General features: G+C 36.2%; 1 protein-coding gene across 15 annotated transcripts in view; it reads right to left on the reverse strand.

Moving 5' to 3' along the window:
- Window positions 1–17645, reverse strand: part of ATRX (ATRX chromatin remodeler) — a 241434-nt gene that overhangs the window by 46959 nt on the left and 176830 nt on the right. For all 15 annotated transcript variants that reach the window (XM_070502810.1, XM_070502821.1, XM_070502817.1 and 12 more), the window contains one exon: window positions 3631–3739. In XM_070502810.1, the coding sequence (XP_070358911.1) occupies window positions 3631–3739 (109 nt within the window). The remainder of the gene's footprint in view (window positions 1–3630; window positions 3740–17645) is intronic.

A 17645-nucleotide genomic window follows, 5' to 3' on the forward strand; every position in this document is an offset into this window, starting at 1 on the left:
AATAGTGAACCAAGAAACAGTCCCACACAAGTATAGCCAACTGATTTTTCACAAAAGTAATTTGGTGGAGGAAGAATGGCTTTTTCAACAAATGGTGATGGAACAACTGGACATTCATAGGAAAAAAAAAACAAGAACACAACCTACACCTCACATCTTATGTGCGAGTCAAATATAAAATATAAAACTATAGAACTTTTAGAAGATAACACAGGAGAAAATCGTCAGGACCTAGGGCTTGGGGAAAGAGTTCTTAGACTTGACACCAAAAGCATGAAAAAAGAAGAAAACACTGACAATCCTAGATTTCATAAAAATTAAAAACTTTTGCTCTGTGAAAGACCTTGTGAAGCCGTACACTGTCAGAAAATATCTGCAAACCACATATCTGACAAATGACTCATCTAAATTACATAAAAAAATTTCAGAACTCAACAATAAAAAAGCAAGCAATCCAATTAGAAAATGGACAAAAGACGTGAAGAAATATTTCACCAAAGAGGATACACAGATGACAAACACACGAAAAGATTGTTCAACATAACTAGCCACCAAAGCAATGCAAATTAAGACCACAATGAGATACCACTACATACCTATCAGAACAGCTAAAATAAAGAATAGTGATAACACCAAATGCTGGTGAGGATGCAGAGAAACTTGATCTCTCACACTTTACTGGTGGGCATGTAAAATGGTGCAGCCACTCTGGAAAACAGTTTGGCGGTTTCTTAAAAAACTAAATAGTCACTTACCATGCAACCTAGCAATCACACTCCTGGACATTTACTCTAGAAAAATGAAAACTTCGGTCCACACAAAACCTGTACACAACGTTCACAGCAGCTCTATCTGCAATAGCGCAACTTGGAAACAACCAAAACTCCCTGCAATAGCGGCATAGTTTGTATTAAACAAACTGGTACATCCATACCAGGGAATACATACTAATCTGTAGAAGAAGGAATGTACTATTGATATACAGGACAACTTGGATGGAACTAAAGGGCATTATGCTGAGCGAAAAAAGCCAATCTCAAAAGATTACATATGTAGATCATTTATATAACAGTCCTGATATGGCATAATTATAAAGATGGGGAACAAATTAGTTATTGCCAGGAGTTAGGGATAGTGGTGGGGGTAGTGGTAAGGATGGGTGTGACTATAAAATGGTAGTAAGAGAGCAATCTCTGTGGTGATGGAATATTTCTGTATCTTGAATACAGTGGTGGTTACCAGAGCCTCTACATACGTGATAAAAAGACATACATACACATACAATCAAACAGTGTCAATTTCTTGGTTTTTAGTATTACAGGTATGTAAGATTTAACTATTAGGGAAAATTAGGTGAAAGGTTCACAGGACCTCTCTATACTACCTTTGCAAGTTCCTGTGAATCTATAATTATTTCTAAATAAAAAGTTAAGAAAGAAACAGTATCAAGCTAACCAGAGACCCTAAGACTGTGAAAAACTATTTCCTGTCCACATAAGACAATATTAGAAACGGTTATTATGCTAAAGTTTATCTTAATGTGTCTTTCCAACTGCTTTACCATAAACAAATATTTATATTCTATTTTCTGAAAATTACTGAATCATGAGAAAAAGAATATAGACAGACAGGCATAATCTCTAACATTTGTAGATTTAATCTGCACAGGTTTAGCTACTCAAGAGTAACCCCACAGGGGTCAGCTTGATGGTGCGGCAGTTAAGTTTGCATGTTCTGCTTCAGCAGCCCAGGGTTTACCAGTTTGGATCCCGGGTACGGACCTACATACCGCTTGTCCAGCCATGCTGTGGCAGGCATCCCACATATAAAGTAGAGGAAGATGGGCACGGATGTTAGCTCAGGGCTAGTCTTCCTCAGCAAAAAGAGGAGGATTGGCAACAGATATTACATCAGGGCTAATCTTCCTCAAAAAAAAAAAAGGCAAACAATATAAAATGTATTCTTTTAAAAGTTATTTAATCATATGCTTTTATAACTTTACGTACTCAAACCATTCCTTTGTAAGGTATCCCAGACTCTATAGATTTTAAATATCTAACAGAATTAACTCTTCCTATGGTCTGACTGGAATTTCTCTAGACTTAACCTTAGGTGTAGTTCAGGACTCTGCTAGAATTAAAACATGTTTTACACACACAGTGTAATATCTTTCAAGCTTTAAAACATGTATTAAGGCATACCTCAGCCATCTTGGCAGTAAATCCATCTCTTCATCCTTTTTTATTATGTGAGGAAGACTGGCCCTAAGCTAACATCTGTGCCAGCCTTCCTCTATTTTGCATATGAGTTGCAACCACAGCATGGCTTGATGAGGAGTTGTGGGTCCTCGCCTGGGATCCGAACCCGTGAACCCTGGGCTGCCAAAGCAGAGTGCGTGAACTTAACCACTACACCAGCTGGCAAGCCCCTCTTCATCCTTTTCTTAGTCATGCTTTCACACATGTAAATGTGTGTGTACATATGCTTATATATATATATATTTTTTCCCCTTCCAAATGCAGTTCAAGTCTGGTAATCGCTAAGCTAAAAGTAATTATCAACAACACATATACAACACACCCTATACCTATATAGTGGTATAAAGTAAGATTCAAATTTCTACAACAGGTAAAGATATCAGGAATACTTTCTTAACTTTAAAACTCTCTAACAGATTTGTCACCAAAGATGATATAAAAATGGCCAATAAGCACATGAAAAGATGCTCAACATCAATTATCATTAGGGAAATGCAAATTAAAATCACATGAGATACCATTACATACCTATTAGAATGGGTAAAATAATTTTTTAAAAAACACAATAATACCAAGTGTTGACAAGGATGCAGAGCAACTAGAACTCTAATAGACTGCTGGCGGGAATACAAAATTATACAACCACTTTGGAAAACTGCTTGGCAGTTTCTCACAAAACTAAATGCAAACTTACCATACAACCCAGCAATTGCACACTTGGATTTTCATTTCATTTGGGTAAATATGTAAGGGTCACACAAAACCTTACAGATGAATGTTTAGAGTAGTTTCGATTTTAATTCTAAAAACTGGAAACAACTCAAATATCTCTCAAGTGGAAATGGCTGAACAAACAGTGATACATCCACACAATGGAATACTACTGAACAATAAAAAGGAACAAACTATTGACATATGCAGCAATATAGATAAATCTCAAATGCATTTTGTGTGTGCGTGTGTGTGAGAGGAAGATTGTTGCTGAGCTACCATCTGTACCAACCTTTCTCTATATTCTTTCTATGTGGGATGCCGACAGAGCATGGCTTGATGAGCGGTGTGTCCGTTCCCAGGATCCGAAACTGAAAACCCCAGGCCGCCAAAGCAGAGTGCACAAACTTAACCACTATGCCACTGGGCCGGCCCTCAAGTGTATTTTGCTAAGTCAAAGAAGTGAGACTCAAAAAGCTAGAAATTTTATGATTCCATGAGTGAATTTCTTGAGGGGTGATGAAATCATTTTATATCTTGATTGCATCTTGCATTTGTCAAAAATTACAGAAGTATACACCAAAAAGAGTGAATTTTACTGTATATAGATTTTTAAATATTTTTTTAAAAACTTTCTATACATACAGAAAATATTTCCTACCTCACATTAGTTTCATCATTAAATTCTTCGGCCCATTTTTTCCTTGATTGTGCAGTAGTAGAACCATCTAAACGGTAATAGTCAATGTTTCGGAGCCACTTCCCTTCACCTGAAAATTTAACAAGAAAAGAAAAAGGAGATTTGATATATTGTTCTACAGTAGTAATAGATCTTCCTCCTTGCTCATCATTTAAAAGCTGGTTATATATATTTTATTTGCATAGCAAAACGTACATTTTTTTGATCAAGGGGTAAGAAACTGTATTACAAATAACTTCACCACAGACTTCCTTCCAATAGATATTGAATAGCAAAGGAACTTTTAAAAAGTATTTCCGGGGCCAGCCCCATGGCCAAGTAGTTAAAGTTCCACGTCCTCCACTTTGGTGGCCCAGGTTCACAAGTTTGGATCCCAGGCGTGGGGCTATTCTTCCTCAAGCCAAACCAAAAAAATAAGAGGAAGATTGGCAATGGATGTTAGCTCAGGGCAAATATTCCTCACCAAAAAGAAAAAAAAAAAGTATTTCATCTACATGTGAATTTCTTAAAAGATTTCCTTGATTAGAATCCTTTAAGACGGTCAAAAGAATATGATTAAGTTGCATTATGCTCAAGAAGCTTGCTTTTATTTAAATCTGTAAATGGCCAGGTTTGCCTCTTCTTATTAACAAGTCGATACTGATCATATAGAAACCAGAGATATAGAATGCGTTTAATCATTCACTGAACAAATATTTACTGAATGCCTATTATGTGCCAAAAACTATTCTACAGTCTAGCCACAAATATCAGCATATGTTCCTATTTCATGACAATTATGTGAATGTGTGAGTAAGTAAAGGATTGTGACTTTGTAAGATAAACAGTGGTCAGACATGTCAACTTCTGGACAGTGAGGTGAAATTTTACCCAAGATTTACATTGGTACAAAAATACCAAGGACCTAAATGCTTGAGACATTTCTATATTTTATCATACATAATTTTCATTCCAATTCTTTAACTGTAAACATAATACCACTATTTCCCATCCAAGCAAAATACATATCATCACACACCAGAGTCTTAACATTAAAAAAAAGTTCACAAAACTGAGATTTGCGTCTTTTGGCAAATTTTATACTTAAATTTAGTACATTAGTTTAAGAGATGCTTTTCAACATGTTTATTACTTACCCATATCTTTACTTATATTGAAAACCTAGAATTTCCTGGCTGAAAACTCAGTAATGGCTAAGAAAGGCTATTTATTTATTTACGGCTTGTATTTATTTCAGTTGGGAAAAAAAGGCATACACACCTAAAGGGAAAAAAATTTGAGATAGATGGTTGAATAAAAAAGTAAGAGGTTAAAGTCACATTTGCATTAACTGTTCACTTGAACAGGATAATTATTAAAGTAAATATACTAATCATAAATGAATGGAATATGATATGAATATTTTAAAAAGTACCTCAACATACCCTTCAGTGGTAACACAAATGAACAATCTGTACTACCACTTCTGTGAATCCAACACTGAAAAACTGACAGAGTCGGTATAGGTTAATAATCAAAAATACCGACTTTGGAGTCAGATTCCCTGAGTTTAATCCCAGCTTCACTATTTACTAGCATTTTCACTCAGGGCAAGTAATTAAACTCCTTGTACCTCAGCTTACTCGTCTTTAAAAATGAGTAAAGGGGCTGGTCTCGTGGCATAGTGGTTAAGTTCATGCTCTTTACTTTGGTGGCCCAGGGTTCGCAGGTTCAGATCCTGGGTGCAGACCTAGCACTGCTTGTCAAGCCACGCTGTGGCGGCACCCCACATAAAATAGAGGAAGATGGGCACAGATGTTAGCTCAGTGACAATCTTCCTCAAGCAAAAAGAGGAAGATTGGCAACAGATGTTAGCTCAGGGCCAATCTTCCTCACACAATAAAAATTAAGTAAAAATAAAAATAACTACAGCACCAATTGCATAGCACTGTTGTTTATTAAATGAGTTAACATAAGGGGGAAAAAAAACACTTAGAACAGTGCCTGTCACATAGTAATTAAGCTTATCGAGTACTTAATATTATCATCCATGATCCCATAGCAAGTTACATCTATCTTTATTATGGCACATATTATATGTGTTTGAACACTCTCTATAACATGATTTCCTATAATACCCCTTGAACCGATAACATGATTTCCTATAATACCCCTTGAACCTAGTTCAGTGCCCAATACACAACAGTAGTAGTGGTAGTAGTAGTAGTAATAGTAATAGTAGTAGCAGGTAATCAAAACATAAACCGAACTGATTGATGGTTAAGACAAAAGTTTTCTGAAGACAACTTATAAAATTAGATACGAACTAGCAAGCATATGGAAAAACATTCAACCTTACCAGTGGTCAGAAAAATACAAATTAAAACAATGACAACTGTTTTTACCCATTAAAGATGGGGAAAATGTAATTACAGTATTACAGGTACATAGTAACGTAGGCAGCTTCCATTTATTCATGGCAATAGAGTAAATTGATATAACTTTTTGGTAATATAGCATTTCAGATAATGAAGCACAACCAGAACACAGAATCTGACCAATAAAACTAATATATAACGACAATAGAAAAATATATTTAAGCCAACATTATACTTAACTATAGTCAAATCAAGGAACACAAATACTCACTACCCATATATATGTTAAAGACAAGTCAATAAGAAGGAATCCTAGAAACAAAGAAAGGGGGACAATAAGAAAGATAAAAAGTGCCAGTATATACCTAGCACTGAAATGTAATGGACATATAAGAAAATGTATCACTAGGGCATCATTCTCTACAGAAAAGAACCAGAGACGATCCAGATAAGAGTGATGTATTACCTTGCCAATTCACCAAGTTATTTACTATAGACCTACTACACGTCCAACTCTGATAGGCTCAGAGTATGCAAAAATGGGTAATAGTAAGCCTGTCTTCAATGAACACAGACTTTAACAGAGACAAGCATAATTACCATACAACATGAAGCACTCTCTGGGAGCAAAAGCCCTGGAGTCATCTGACTCCCGTCTGTCTTTCTCACACCCCATTATCTGGTCCAAGAGTAGACCCTACTGGCCCAATTTTCAAAATACGTAAAGGACTGAATTACTTCTTAGCACCTCCCTTGCTACGACCCTAGTCTAAGCACTACTGATTCTTACCTGGATTACTGAAATAGCATCCTAACTGGTCTCCCTCCCACTCTTGACCCCTATAGTCTGGTTTAACACAGCTTCCCAAGTGATTCTGTTAAAATTAAAGTCAGATCACATGACTCCTCTTTCAAAAACCTCAGAGTAAAACTCATCTCAGAGTAAAATTCAAAGTCCTTATGATGGCCTGCAAGGCCCTATAAAGTTACCTATCTGATCTCATCTCCTTTCCCCATTCTGCCCTTCACTTACAGGCTTCAGCCACATATGAAGTCTTGCTCTTCCTTAAACACGTTAAACACATTCACCTCTTGGTGCATTTTCACTTACTGTTTCCTCTACCTGGAATGTTCTTCCTCCAGATGTCGGCATGGCCCACAGTCCCTTCAGATCTCTCCTAAATGTTACCTCATCAGTAAAGCCTTGCCTGAGCACTCTACATACTGTCCTCCAAAATTCTCGATCACTTTTACACCATTTCATTGTTTCTCCACTGCATTTTTTGCTATGTATTTACTTGTTTGTTTCTTATTGGCCTTTCCTAACAAGAATGTAACCTCTAGGAGGTTAGAGACATTTTCTCTTTTGTTAACTTCTTTATCCTTGGCAATCTGATTGTGCCTCGCGTATGTTAGGTATTCTATATTTACAAAATGAAAGGAACCCTGGAATGATCCATGGGTTCTGTAAACATTTAATTTGGAGCTTGGAAATGAGGCAGTAGCTTAGTGGTGACTCTTAGTTGCACTTGGGGAAGGAGGAAATAACTCTTCACTCTTTAAGCAACCAAGGCCCAAGGTAATAATATTCCATGTAAGAATTTGCTTGGGGAAAAAGAGAATTCTACTGATAAATGTACTATTAAACCACTGATATAGTGTGTGGTACGGTAGCAAATAAAGAGCTAATGTTCCTTTTTAATTACTGTAGTGACCTAAACAACCAATGCATCTGTCTAAAAATAAAGATACCATCTGCCTATGACTTGTACAGGATGTAATTAGGGTTTCTTCCCCCCTAAAAAATAAGAATTTATCATATTTACAATGAATACAATAACAAAAAGTGTTATCAGTATAACTGGTCAGAATTTAAAACTAACAGCACTGGGGGCCGGCCTGGTGGCGCAGTGGTTAAGTTCGCACATTCTACTTCTCGGCAGCCCAGGGTTCACCAGTTCGGATGCCAGGTACAGACATGGCACCACTTGGCAAAAGCCATGCTGTGGTAGGCGTTCCACGTATAAAGCAGAGGAAGATGGGCATGGATGTTAGCTCAGGGCCAGTCTTCCTCAACAAAAAGAGGAGGACTGGCAGTAGCTCAGGGCTAATCTTCCTCAAAAAAAAAAAAAACCACTAACAGCACTGCATTCCACGAGTATGCAGGAAAGCATGAGATGAAAATAAAAAGCTACAATATAGCTTCCTTTTTGAAAAGTTTTCTTTAGCAAGAAGAGACTTATCTCTCAACAGCTGTTAAAAGTATGATTCTGATCACTCAAATAACTACACTACTACCTGTAAAAAAGTGTTTCCCTTTTAGTAGAAAGAAAATATAAATACAACCTTTATATTGTTAATAAGTACTTACCAACTTTAATATTTAGGTGAAGAAATATGACTACTTTGAAGAAATAATACTACATAAATAGTATTTATATCATACACTGTATTATTCTCAAATAGGAAAATCGTATACCCTTGAAATCACTCATTTTACATGGGAATTTAACCCAAAGAAATTTTTAAAACATTCATAGCCATCAAGATGTCCACTGTAGATTATCTATAATAGTGAAAAATTGAAAATAATCTCAACATATAATAATAGAGAAATAATTAAGTAAATTATGACACTTATTGGACAGACTATCTTAGAACTGAAAGCGATAAATATAAAGATTATATAGTAATATGAAAATGTTTATTAAAGTTTATTAAATGATGGTAAGTGAAAAGAAAAAAATTTAATTTATGTGGAGAGGGACTTCTGACATCACAACATAAGTTGCTGCACGAACTTGCTTCCCAACAAAACTGGTAAAAATTATTTTTAAAAATGGTGATGAGGGCTACATGGCAATGAGTACTTAATGTCACAGAACTATACACTTAAAAATGGTCAAAATGGTTAAAACCTTTTCCCCTTCCTATCTCTCCCCTTCAATTTGGATTTTTTTTCCTACTAATTATCTGATAAAGAGCAATATGGTGTAGACATACTAAGGAGCTATCTGAGATATTCTGGGGTAGAGACATTAGACCAACCCCTTACTAAATCACAGAAATACTTTTTCTTCAATTTCCTGGGAACTTAAATTTCTGTATTTACTTGTTTAATATCTGTTTTTACCATTAGATTTTAGCTCCTTAAGAGAGGGACTACAGGAATGACGTAATCCTCATGGTGGCATGAGAGGATCCCTTTGTCTCTCTCAATCTACAGTGAGAAAAACATCCATAACCCAACAAAGGCTACATTGCCCAACACACCAGGACGCTGGAGAGATCCACACACCAGTATGTACAAAGGAGGGTGGAGTGGAGCACAAGGAAGAGGCTAAATGGGGGAACAGCAAAGGGAGGGCCCAGTAGACCCTCAACCATGGCAGATGAGCCAGCTTCTCCCAGCCCAAGAGAAACCAGTAGGTAGCAGTGGAGTCATGTATGCGCCTCCAGTCAGTCAGCTGCAGTGACACCTGCAGGCACAGGGAACAGAGTAGAAGCAGAGGCAGAGCCCTGTGATCCTGGGACCCTTTGCGGCTCAGAGCCTGGTAGTAGCAGCAGAGGCATTTAGAGAACCCAGACCATCCCAACCACAGCAGTGCCTGCAACCACAAAGTAATGGGCAACAGCAGAGGTGGTGCCCCAGGAACCCAACCCCCCTCCCTCCTTCCCCATCCCCATGCCATGGTGGCAGAGCTTCTGACCCTGGTGATCTCAAATGCAGCAGAGGCATTAGCCATCCATGTACTCTGGGCAGCAAAGTCAGCGACTACAGTGACATCAGCGATGGCAAGGCATCAGTGACCCCCAGAGGCACAGGAAGTGATGATGAGAGTACCAGTGACAGACCAAATAGAGGTGGTGGAGGATGGAACGTGCAGATCCTAAAATATAACCAGAAGCAGCTCAGGTAAGAAAAACCAAAAACTATACTATAGCACCACCTGCTGAAAAACAAAGGCAAACCTCTAATCTCCAACTGCCTGAAAAGTTTGAATCAAAACAAACAAAGGTATACCTAAATAAGAACAGTATTTGCTATACCAGCAGGGGAATAACTGATAAAGCACCAAAAAAAAGCCATGGGAACAAAGCATCACAAAAAGAAAATAACATTTCTCAAGAAATCAATATAAAGTCATGGAAGATTGTGATCTTTCAGAATTCAAAAGAGCTGTTAAGAAGAACAACAATGAGCTACAAGAAAACTTTTTTAAAAGACAGTTCAATGAGCTAAGGAATAAAATCAATGAACAGAAGGAATACTTTATCAATACTTTTTAGGCTGAAATTCTAAAAAAAGAACAAATAGAAATTCTGGAGATAAACAACTCAAAAAAATGACATGAAGAATGCATTAGAAGGCTTTGGAAATAGAGGTGATCCTATTTAAAAGAGAATTAGCAAGCTCAAATATATAAAACTAGAAATGATGCAGGTAGAAAAGAGAAAAACTAAGACCAAAAAATGTAGAGATTCTATGACAATCATTAAACTCCATTAGAAAGGGCAACATAAGGATAATGAGTATCCCAGAAAGGGAAGAGAGAGAAAAGGGAGCAGAAAGCTTATTTTTAAAGAAATAATAGCTGAGAACTTCCTAAACCCGGGGAAGGAACTGAATATACAAATCCATGAAGCTAATAAAACACCCAATTATCTCAATGCAAAAAGACCTTCTCCAAGACACATGATAAGAAAACTATCAAAAGTCAATGACACAGAAAGAATATTAAAGGCAGCCAGGGGTGGGGGGGAGGCTGAGACAGGACAGTGACCTACAAGGGAACCCCCATTAGGTTACCAGCAGAAACTCTCTACAGGCTAGGAAGAGTGGAATGAAATATTCAAAATATTTCAAGATAAAAACAGTCATCCAAGAATACTCTATCCAGCAAAGATATCTTTCAAATATGAAGGAGAAATAAAGGCATTCCCAGGCAAACAAAAGCCGAGGGACTTCATCATCACTAGACCTCCCTTACAAGAAATGTTGAACGGAGCTCTCCTAACTGAAACAAAAAGGCAAAGGTACACAAAGCTTTCAGCAAGGTGATTAACAGACAGAAAGAGTATGAAAATCATAACTTTGTACCAGAACAGGCTAGTAAACAATTATAACATACAGGTTAAAGGGAAAGGAAACATTAATAATAACTATAGCCATTTCAATTTGGTAACAATACAAAAAGGGATAATTTGTGACAACAAAAACATAGAAGGGAAAAAGAAAAAGGAGAGAATCTGCATAGGCAAAGGAAGATAAGATGCTATCAGCAGAAAACGGACTATCTCATCTATAAGACCTTTTATACAAACCTCACAATAACCACAAAACAAAAATTCAGAGCAGAGACACAAAACATAAAAAAAAGAGGACACTGAGAAACACATGACAGAAACCACCAAAGTGAAATGGAAGACAGAAACAAAAGAGAAAAGGAACAATGGAAATATAGAGCAACCAGAAAACAAGATAAAATGGAAGTATTAAATCCTCATATATCAATAATCACCCTAAATGTAAACGGATTGCATTCACTAACCAAAAGACACAGAGTGGCTGGATAGATTAAAATACAAAACCCAACAATATACTGCCTCCAGGAGACTCATCTCAGCTCTAAAGACAAACATAGGCTCAAAGCGAAGGGATGGAAGATGATACTCCAAACAAATGGCAACCAAAACAAAGCAGGCATAGCCATGCTTACATAAGACAAAATAGACCTTAAGCCAAAAAAAAATAGAAAGAGACAAAAGTAGGACATTACGTAATGATAAAGAGGACAATCCATCAAGAAGACATAACATTTATTAATATATATGCACCTAATATAGGAGCGCCAAAGTATATAAAGCAATTATTAACAAACCTCAAGGGAGAAACTGACAGCAACACAATAATAGTAGGGGACTTCAACACCCCACTTACATCAATGGAGAGATCATCCAGAGAGAAAGTCAACAAGGAAACAGTGTCCTTAAATGAAACACTGGACGAGACAGACTTAATAGATACACATAGAACATTCCATTGAAGAAAACAGCAGAATATACATTCTTCTCAAGTGCACATGGGACATTCTCAATGATAGACTGCATGTTGAGAAACAAGGCAAGACTCAATAAATTTAAGAAGACTGACATCATATCAAGCATCTTTTCTGACCACAATAATACGATACCATATGGCAAAATGGGTAAAGGGGCAGATATGTATAGTGATGGATAAAACCTAGACTATTGGTGGTGAACAAGATGCAGTCTACACAGAAACTGAAATATGACAATGCACATCTGAAATTTACACAATGTTATAAGCTAATATGACCTCAAAACAAAATTTTTTTAAAAAGAAACTAGAAATCAACTACAGGAAGAAACTTGGAAAAGCCACAGGTATGGGGAGACCAAAAAGCATCCTACTGAACAACTACTGGATCAACAAAGAAAACAAAGAAATCAAAAAGTACCTGGAGGGCAAATGAAAAAGAAAACACAACATACCAAAATTATTGGGATACAGCAAAAGCAGAACTAAAATGGAAGTATATAGCAACACAGGCCTACCTCAAGAAACAAGAAAAATCTCAAGTAAAAAAATCTAATACCACACCTAAAGGAACTAGAAAAAAGAAGAAGAAACAAAGCCCAAAGTCAGAAGAAGGAAGGAAATAATAAAAATCAGAGTGGAAACAAATGAAATAAAGACTAAAAACACAATAGAAAAGATCAATGAAACTAAACTCTGATTCTTTGAAAAGATAAACAAAATTGACAAATCTTTAGTTAGACTTAGTAAGAAAAAGAAACAAGGCTCTTATAAATAAAATTAGAAACAAAAGAGGAGAAATTACTGTTGTAATTTCATAGAAATACAAAAGATTGTAAGAGAATACTATGAAAAGCTATCTGCCAACAAATTGGATGACCTAGAAGAAACAGATAAATTCATAGAATCAAAACCTCCCAAACTGTATCAAGAAGAAACACAGATCTGAATAGACCAATTACTACTAAAGAGACTGAAACAGTAATCAAAATCTTCCCAAAAAACAAAAGTCCAGGACCAGATAGTTTCACTGGTGAATTCTACCAAACATTCAAAAAGATTTAATACCTAACCTTCTCAAACTCTTCCAAACAACTGAAGAGGAAAGGACGCTTCCTAACTCATTTTACAAGGCCAACATTACCATGATACCAAAGCCAAACAAGGATGATACAAAAAAGAAAATTACAGGCCAGTATTGCGATAAACATACGTGCGAATATCCTCAACAAAATATTACCAAATTATATACAACAGTACATTAAAAAAGATCATATGCCACAATGAAGTATGATTTATTCCAGGGATGCAAGAATGGTTCAATATTTGCTATTCAATGTGATATACTACATTAAAAAAATGAAGAATAAAAATCACATGAGCACCTCAATAGATGCAAAGAAAGAATTTGACAAGATCCAGCATCCATTTTGATAAAAACTGAATTAAAGGCGTATAGAAGTAAAGCATCTCAACATAATAAAGGTCATACATGACAAATCTACACCTAACATCATACTCAATGGTAAAAAACTGAAAGCTAGTCCTCTAAGACCAGGAATAAGACAAGGATGCCCACTCTCGCCACTCTTATTCAACATAGTATTGGAAGTGCTAGCCAGAGCAATTAGGTAAGAAAAAGAAATAAACGGGATCCAAATTGGAAAGGAAGAGGTAAAACTGTCACTATTTGCAGATGACATGATTTTATATGTAGAAAATCCTAAAAAATTGACCAAAAAACTATTAGAAATAATAAATGAATAAAGTAAAGTTGCAGGGTACAAAATCAACATACAAAAATCAGCTGCACTTCTATACACTAACAATGAACCAGCAGAAAGAGAAAATAGGGGCCAGCCCTGTGGCTGAGTGGTTAAGTTCACACGCTCCACTTTGGTGGCCCAGGGTTTCGCCAGTTCAGATCCTGGGCACGGACATGGCACCACTCATCAGGCCATGCTGAGGCGGCATCCCACACGGCACAACTAGAAGGACCCACAACTAAAAAAAATACACAACTGTATACTGGGGGGATTTGGGGAGAAAAAGCAGAAAAAAAAAAGATTAGCAACAGTTGTTAGCTCAGGTGCCAATCGTTAAAAAAAAAAAAAAAGAAACAGAAATCAAGAATACAATCCCAGGGGCCGGCCCCGTGGCCGAGTGGTTAAGTTCATGTGCTCCGCTGCGGCAGCCTGGGGTTTGGCCGGTTGGGATCCTGGGCATGGACATGGCACCGCTTGTCAGGTCACGTTGAGGTGGTGTCCCACATGCCACAACTACAAGGACCTGCAACTAAGATATACAACTATGTACCGGGGGGATTTGGGGGAGATAAAGCAGGAAAAAAAAAAAAGAATACAATCCCATTCACAATCACAAAAAAAGAATAAAATACCTAGGAATAAGTTTCACCAAGGAGGTGAAAGAACTATACAATGAAAACCATAAGATGTTGAAAGACATTGGATAAGACACAAAGAAATGGACAGATATTCCTGTTCATGAATTGGAAGAATTAACACAGTTAAAATCTTATTACCTAGAGCAATCTACAGATTCAATGCAATCCCTACCAAAATCCCAATGACATTTTTCACAGAAATAGAACAAACAATCCTAAAATTTACATCCAACAATAAAAGACCCTGAATAGTGAAAGCAATCCTGAGAAAAAAGAACAAAGCTGGAGGTATCACATCCCTGATTTCAAAATATACTACAAAGCTATAGTATTCAAAACAGCATGGTACTAAAAGAAAAATAAGCACACAGATCAACAGAACAGAATTGAGAGCCCGGAAAAGAATCCACACATCTATGGACAGCTAATTTTCGACAATGGAACATACAATGGAGAAGGGAAAGTCTTTTCAATAAATGGTGTTGGGAAAACTGGACAGCCACATGCAAAAGAATGAAAGTAGACCATTATCTTACATCACACACAAAAATTAACTCAGACTAAAGACTTGAACGTAAGACCTGAAACCATATAAATCCTAGAAGAAAACATAGGCAGTATACTCTTTTACATTGGTCTCAGCAATATCTTTTTAGATATATCTCCCCAGGCAAGGGAAAGAAAAGTAAAAATAAACAAAGGGACTATATCAAACTAAAAGCTTCTGCATGGCAAAGAAAACCCTCAACAAAACAGAAAGACAACCTGCTGAGTGGGAGAAAATATTTGCAAATCATATATCCAATAAGGGGTTAATCTCCAAAATATATAAAGAACTCATACAACTCAGTAACAAAAAACAATAAACAACCTGATTAAAAAATGGGCAGAGGATCTGAACAGACATTTTTCCAAAGATATACAGATGACCAATAGGCACATGAGAAGTTGCTCAATGTCACTAATTACCAGGGAAATGCAAATCAAAACTACAGTGAGATAACCACTTCACACCCTTCACTGGGGTTATTACTAAAGACAAGAAATAACAAGGATGATGTGGGAAAAGGGAATCCTCATACCCTGCTGGTAGGAATGTAAACTGGTGCAGCCACTATGGAAAACAGTATGGAGATTCCTCAAGAAATTAAGAATAGAACTACCATATGATCCAGCTATCCTACCTCTGGGTATTTATCCAAAGAACATGAAAATACTAATTAGAAAAGATATCTGTACCCCTATGTTCATTGTAGCATTATTTACAATAGCCAAGACATGGAAAAAACCTAAGAGCCCATCGATAGATAAAAGCATAAAGAAGATATGGGATAGATAGATAGATAGATATAATGGAATACTATTCAGCCATATTAAAAGATGAAATCTTGCCATTTGCAACAACATGGGTGGACCCTGAGAGTATTATGTTAAGTGAAATAAGTCAGACGGAAAAAGACAAATACCATATGATTTCACTCATGTGGGGGAAAAAAACAACAAAGAAACACATAGGTACAGAGAACAGACTGGTAGCTACCAGAGAGGAAGGGGGGATGGGGAGAGGGTGAAAGGGGAAAAGGGGGACATTTGCATGGTGATGGACAGAAACTAGACTTTTGGTGGTAAACACAAGGTAGTCCAACAGAAGTCAAAATAAAATGATGTACACCTGAAATTTATATAATGTTATAAACCAATGTTACCTCAATAAAAAAGAAAGAAAAAATAAAACAAAACAATAAAAACAAAAACAAAAAAAAAGAGAGGGACTATAATTGTGTTTCGCAGTCCTTAGCAGAGCACCTGGTTAGTACTCATCAAATATCTTTTTTTTTTTTAAATTTAACGTTCACTTAATTTTAAATACAAATCTACTTTCCCTTGTAGACTGATAAAAGAATTATGGAATTCTCAATTTTTTGTCCCATATCTCTTACCAGTTTTTTAAAATCTGTATTCTTAACATAAGACAAACAGATTAACAGGAAAGATGTGGTGCAAAACAAAACCAATAAACAAACAAAAATGTTGTTTTATGCAACCTCCACTAGCAGCTACCTGTGTAATTTTTAAAATTGTGATAAAAAACACATACCATAAAATTTATCACCTTAACCATTTTAAGTATATAGTTCAGTAGTGTTAACAGGTCTCCAGAACTTTTTCATTTGCAAAATTGAAACTCTATACCCACTAAATAACAACTCTCCATTCTCCCCTTCCCCACAGTAACCAATGATTCTACTTTATATCTCTGTGAATTTGACTACTTTAGATATCTTATATAAATGGAATCACACAGTATTTGCCTTTTTTGTGCTGGCTTATTTCACTTAGCATAATGTCCTGAAGGTTCATCCATACTATAGCATATGACAAGATTTCCTTCCTTTTAAAAGCTGAATAATATTCCATTGTATGTGTACACCACATCTTGTTTATCTATTCATCCACCGATGTACACTTGGGTTGTTTCCACCTTTTGAATATCGTGAATAATACTGCTATGAATATGGGTGTACAAATATCTCTTTGAGACCATGTTTTCAATTCTTTTGGGTATATACCCAGAAGTGGTATTGCTGGATCATATGATCATTCTACTCTCAATTTTTGGAGGAACTGCCATACTGTTTTCCATAGTGGCTGCATTATTTTATATTCGCACCAACAGTGCACAAGGGTTCCAATGTTAACATCATCACCACTCCGTTATTTACTGTTTTTTTATAGCAGCCATCCTAATGGGTGTGAGGCTGTATCTCATTGTGCTTTTGATTTGCATTTCTCTAATAATTAGTGATGTTGATTATGTTTTAATGTGCTTGTTAGTCTTTTCTATATCATCTTTAGAAAAATGTCTATTCAAGTCTTTTGCCCATTTTTTGAATCAGGTTATTTTGTTGTTGTTGATTTGTAGTAGTTCTTTATGTATTTTGCAAATTAACCCCTTATTAAATATATGACTTACAAATATTTTCTCCTATTTTGTAGGTTGCCTTTTCACTGACAAAATGTTAAATTTTATGTTATGTATATGTTACAATAATAATAACTACCCACAAGAAAAATCCAAGTCCAGATGGCTTCGCTGCTAAATCCTGGCAAACATTTAAAGAAAAATCAATACCACTTATTCCCAAACTCTTAC

The sequence above is a fragment of the Equus asinus genome, chromosome X (assembly GCF_041296235.1).
Source record: "Equus asinus isolate D_3611 breed Donkey chromosome X, EquAss-T2T_v2, whole genome shotgun sequence".
Taxonomy (NCBI): Eukaryota; Metazoa; Chordata; class Mammalia; order Perissodactyla; family Equidae; genus Equus; species Equus asinus.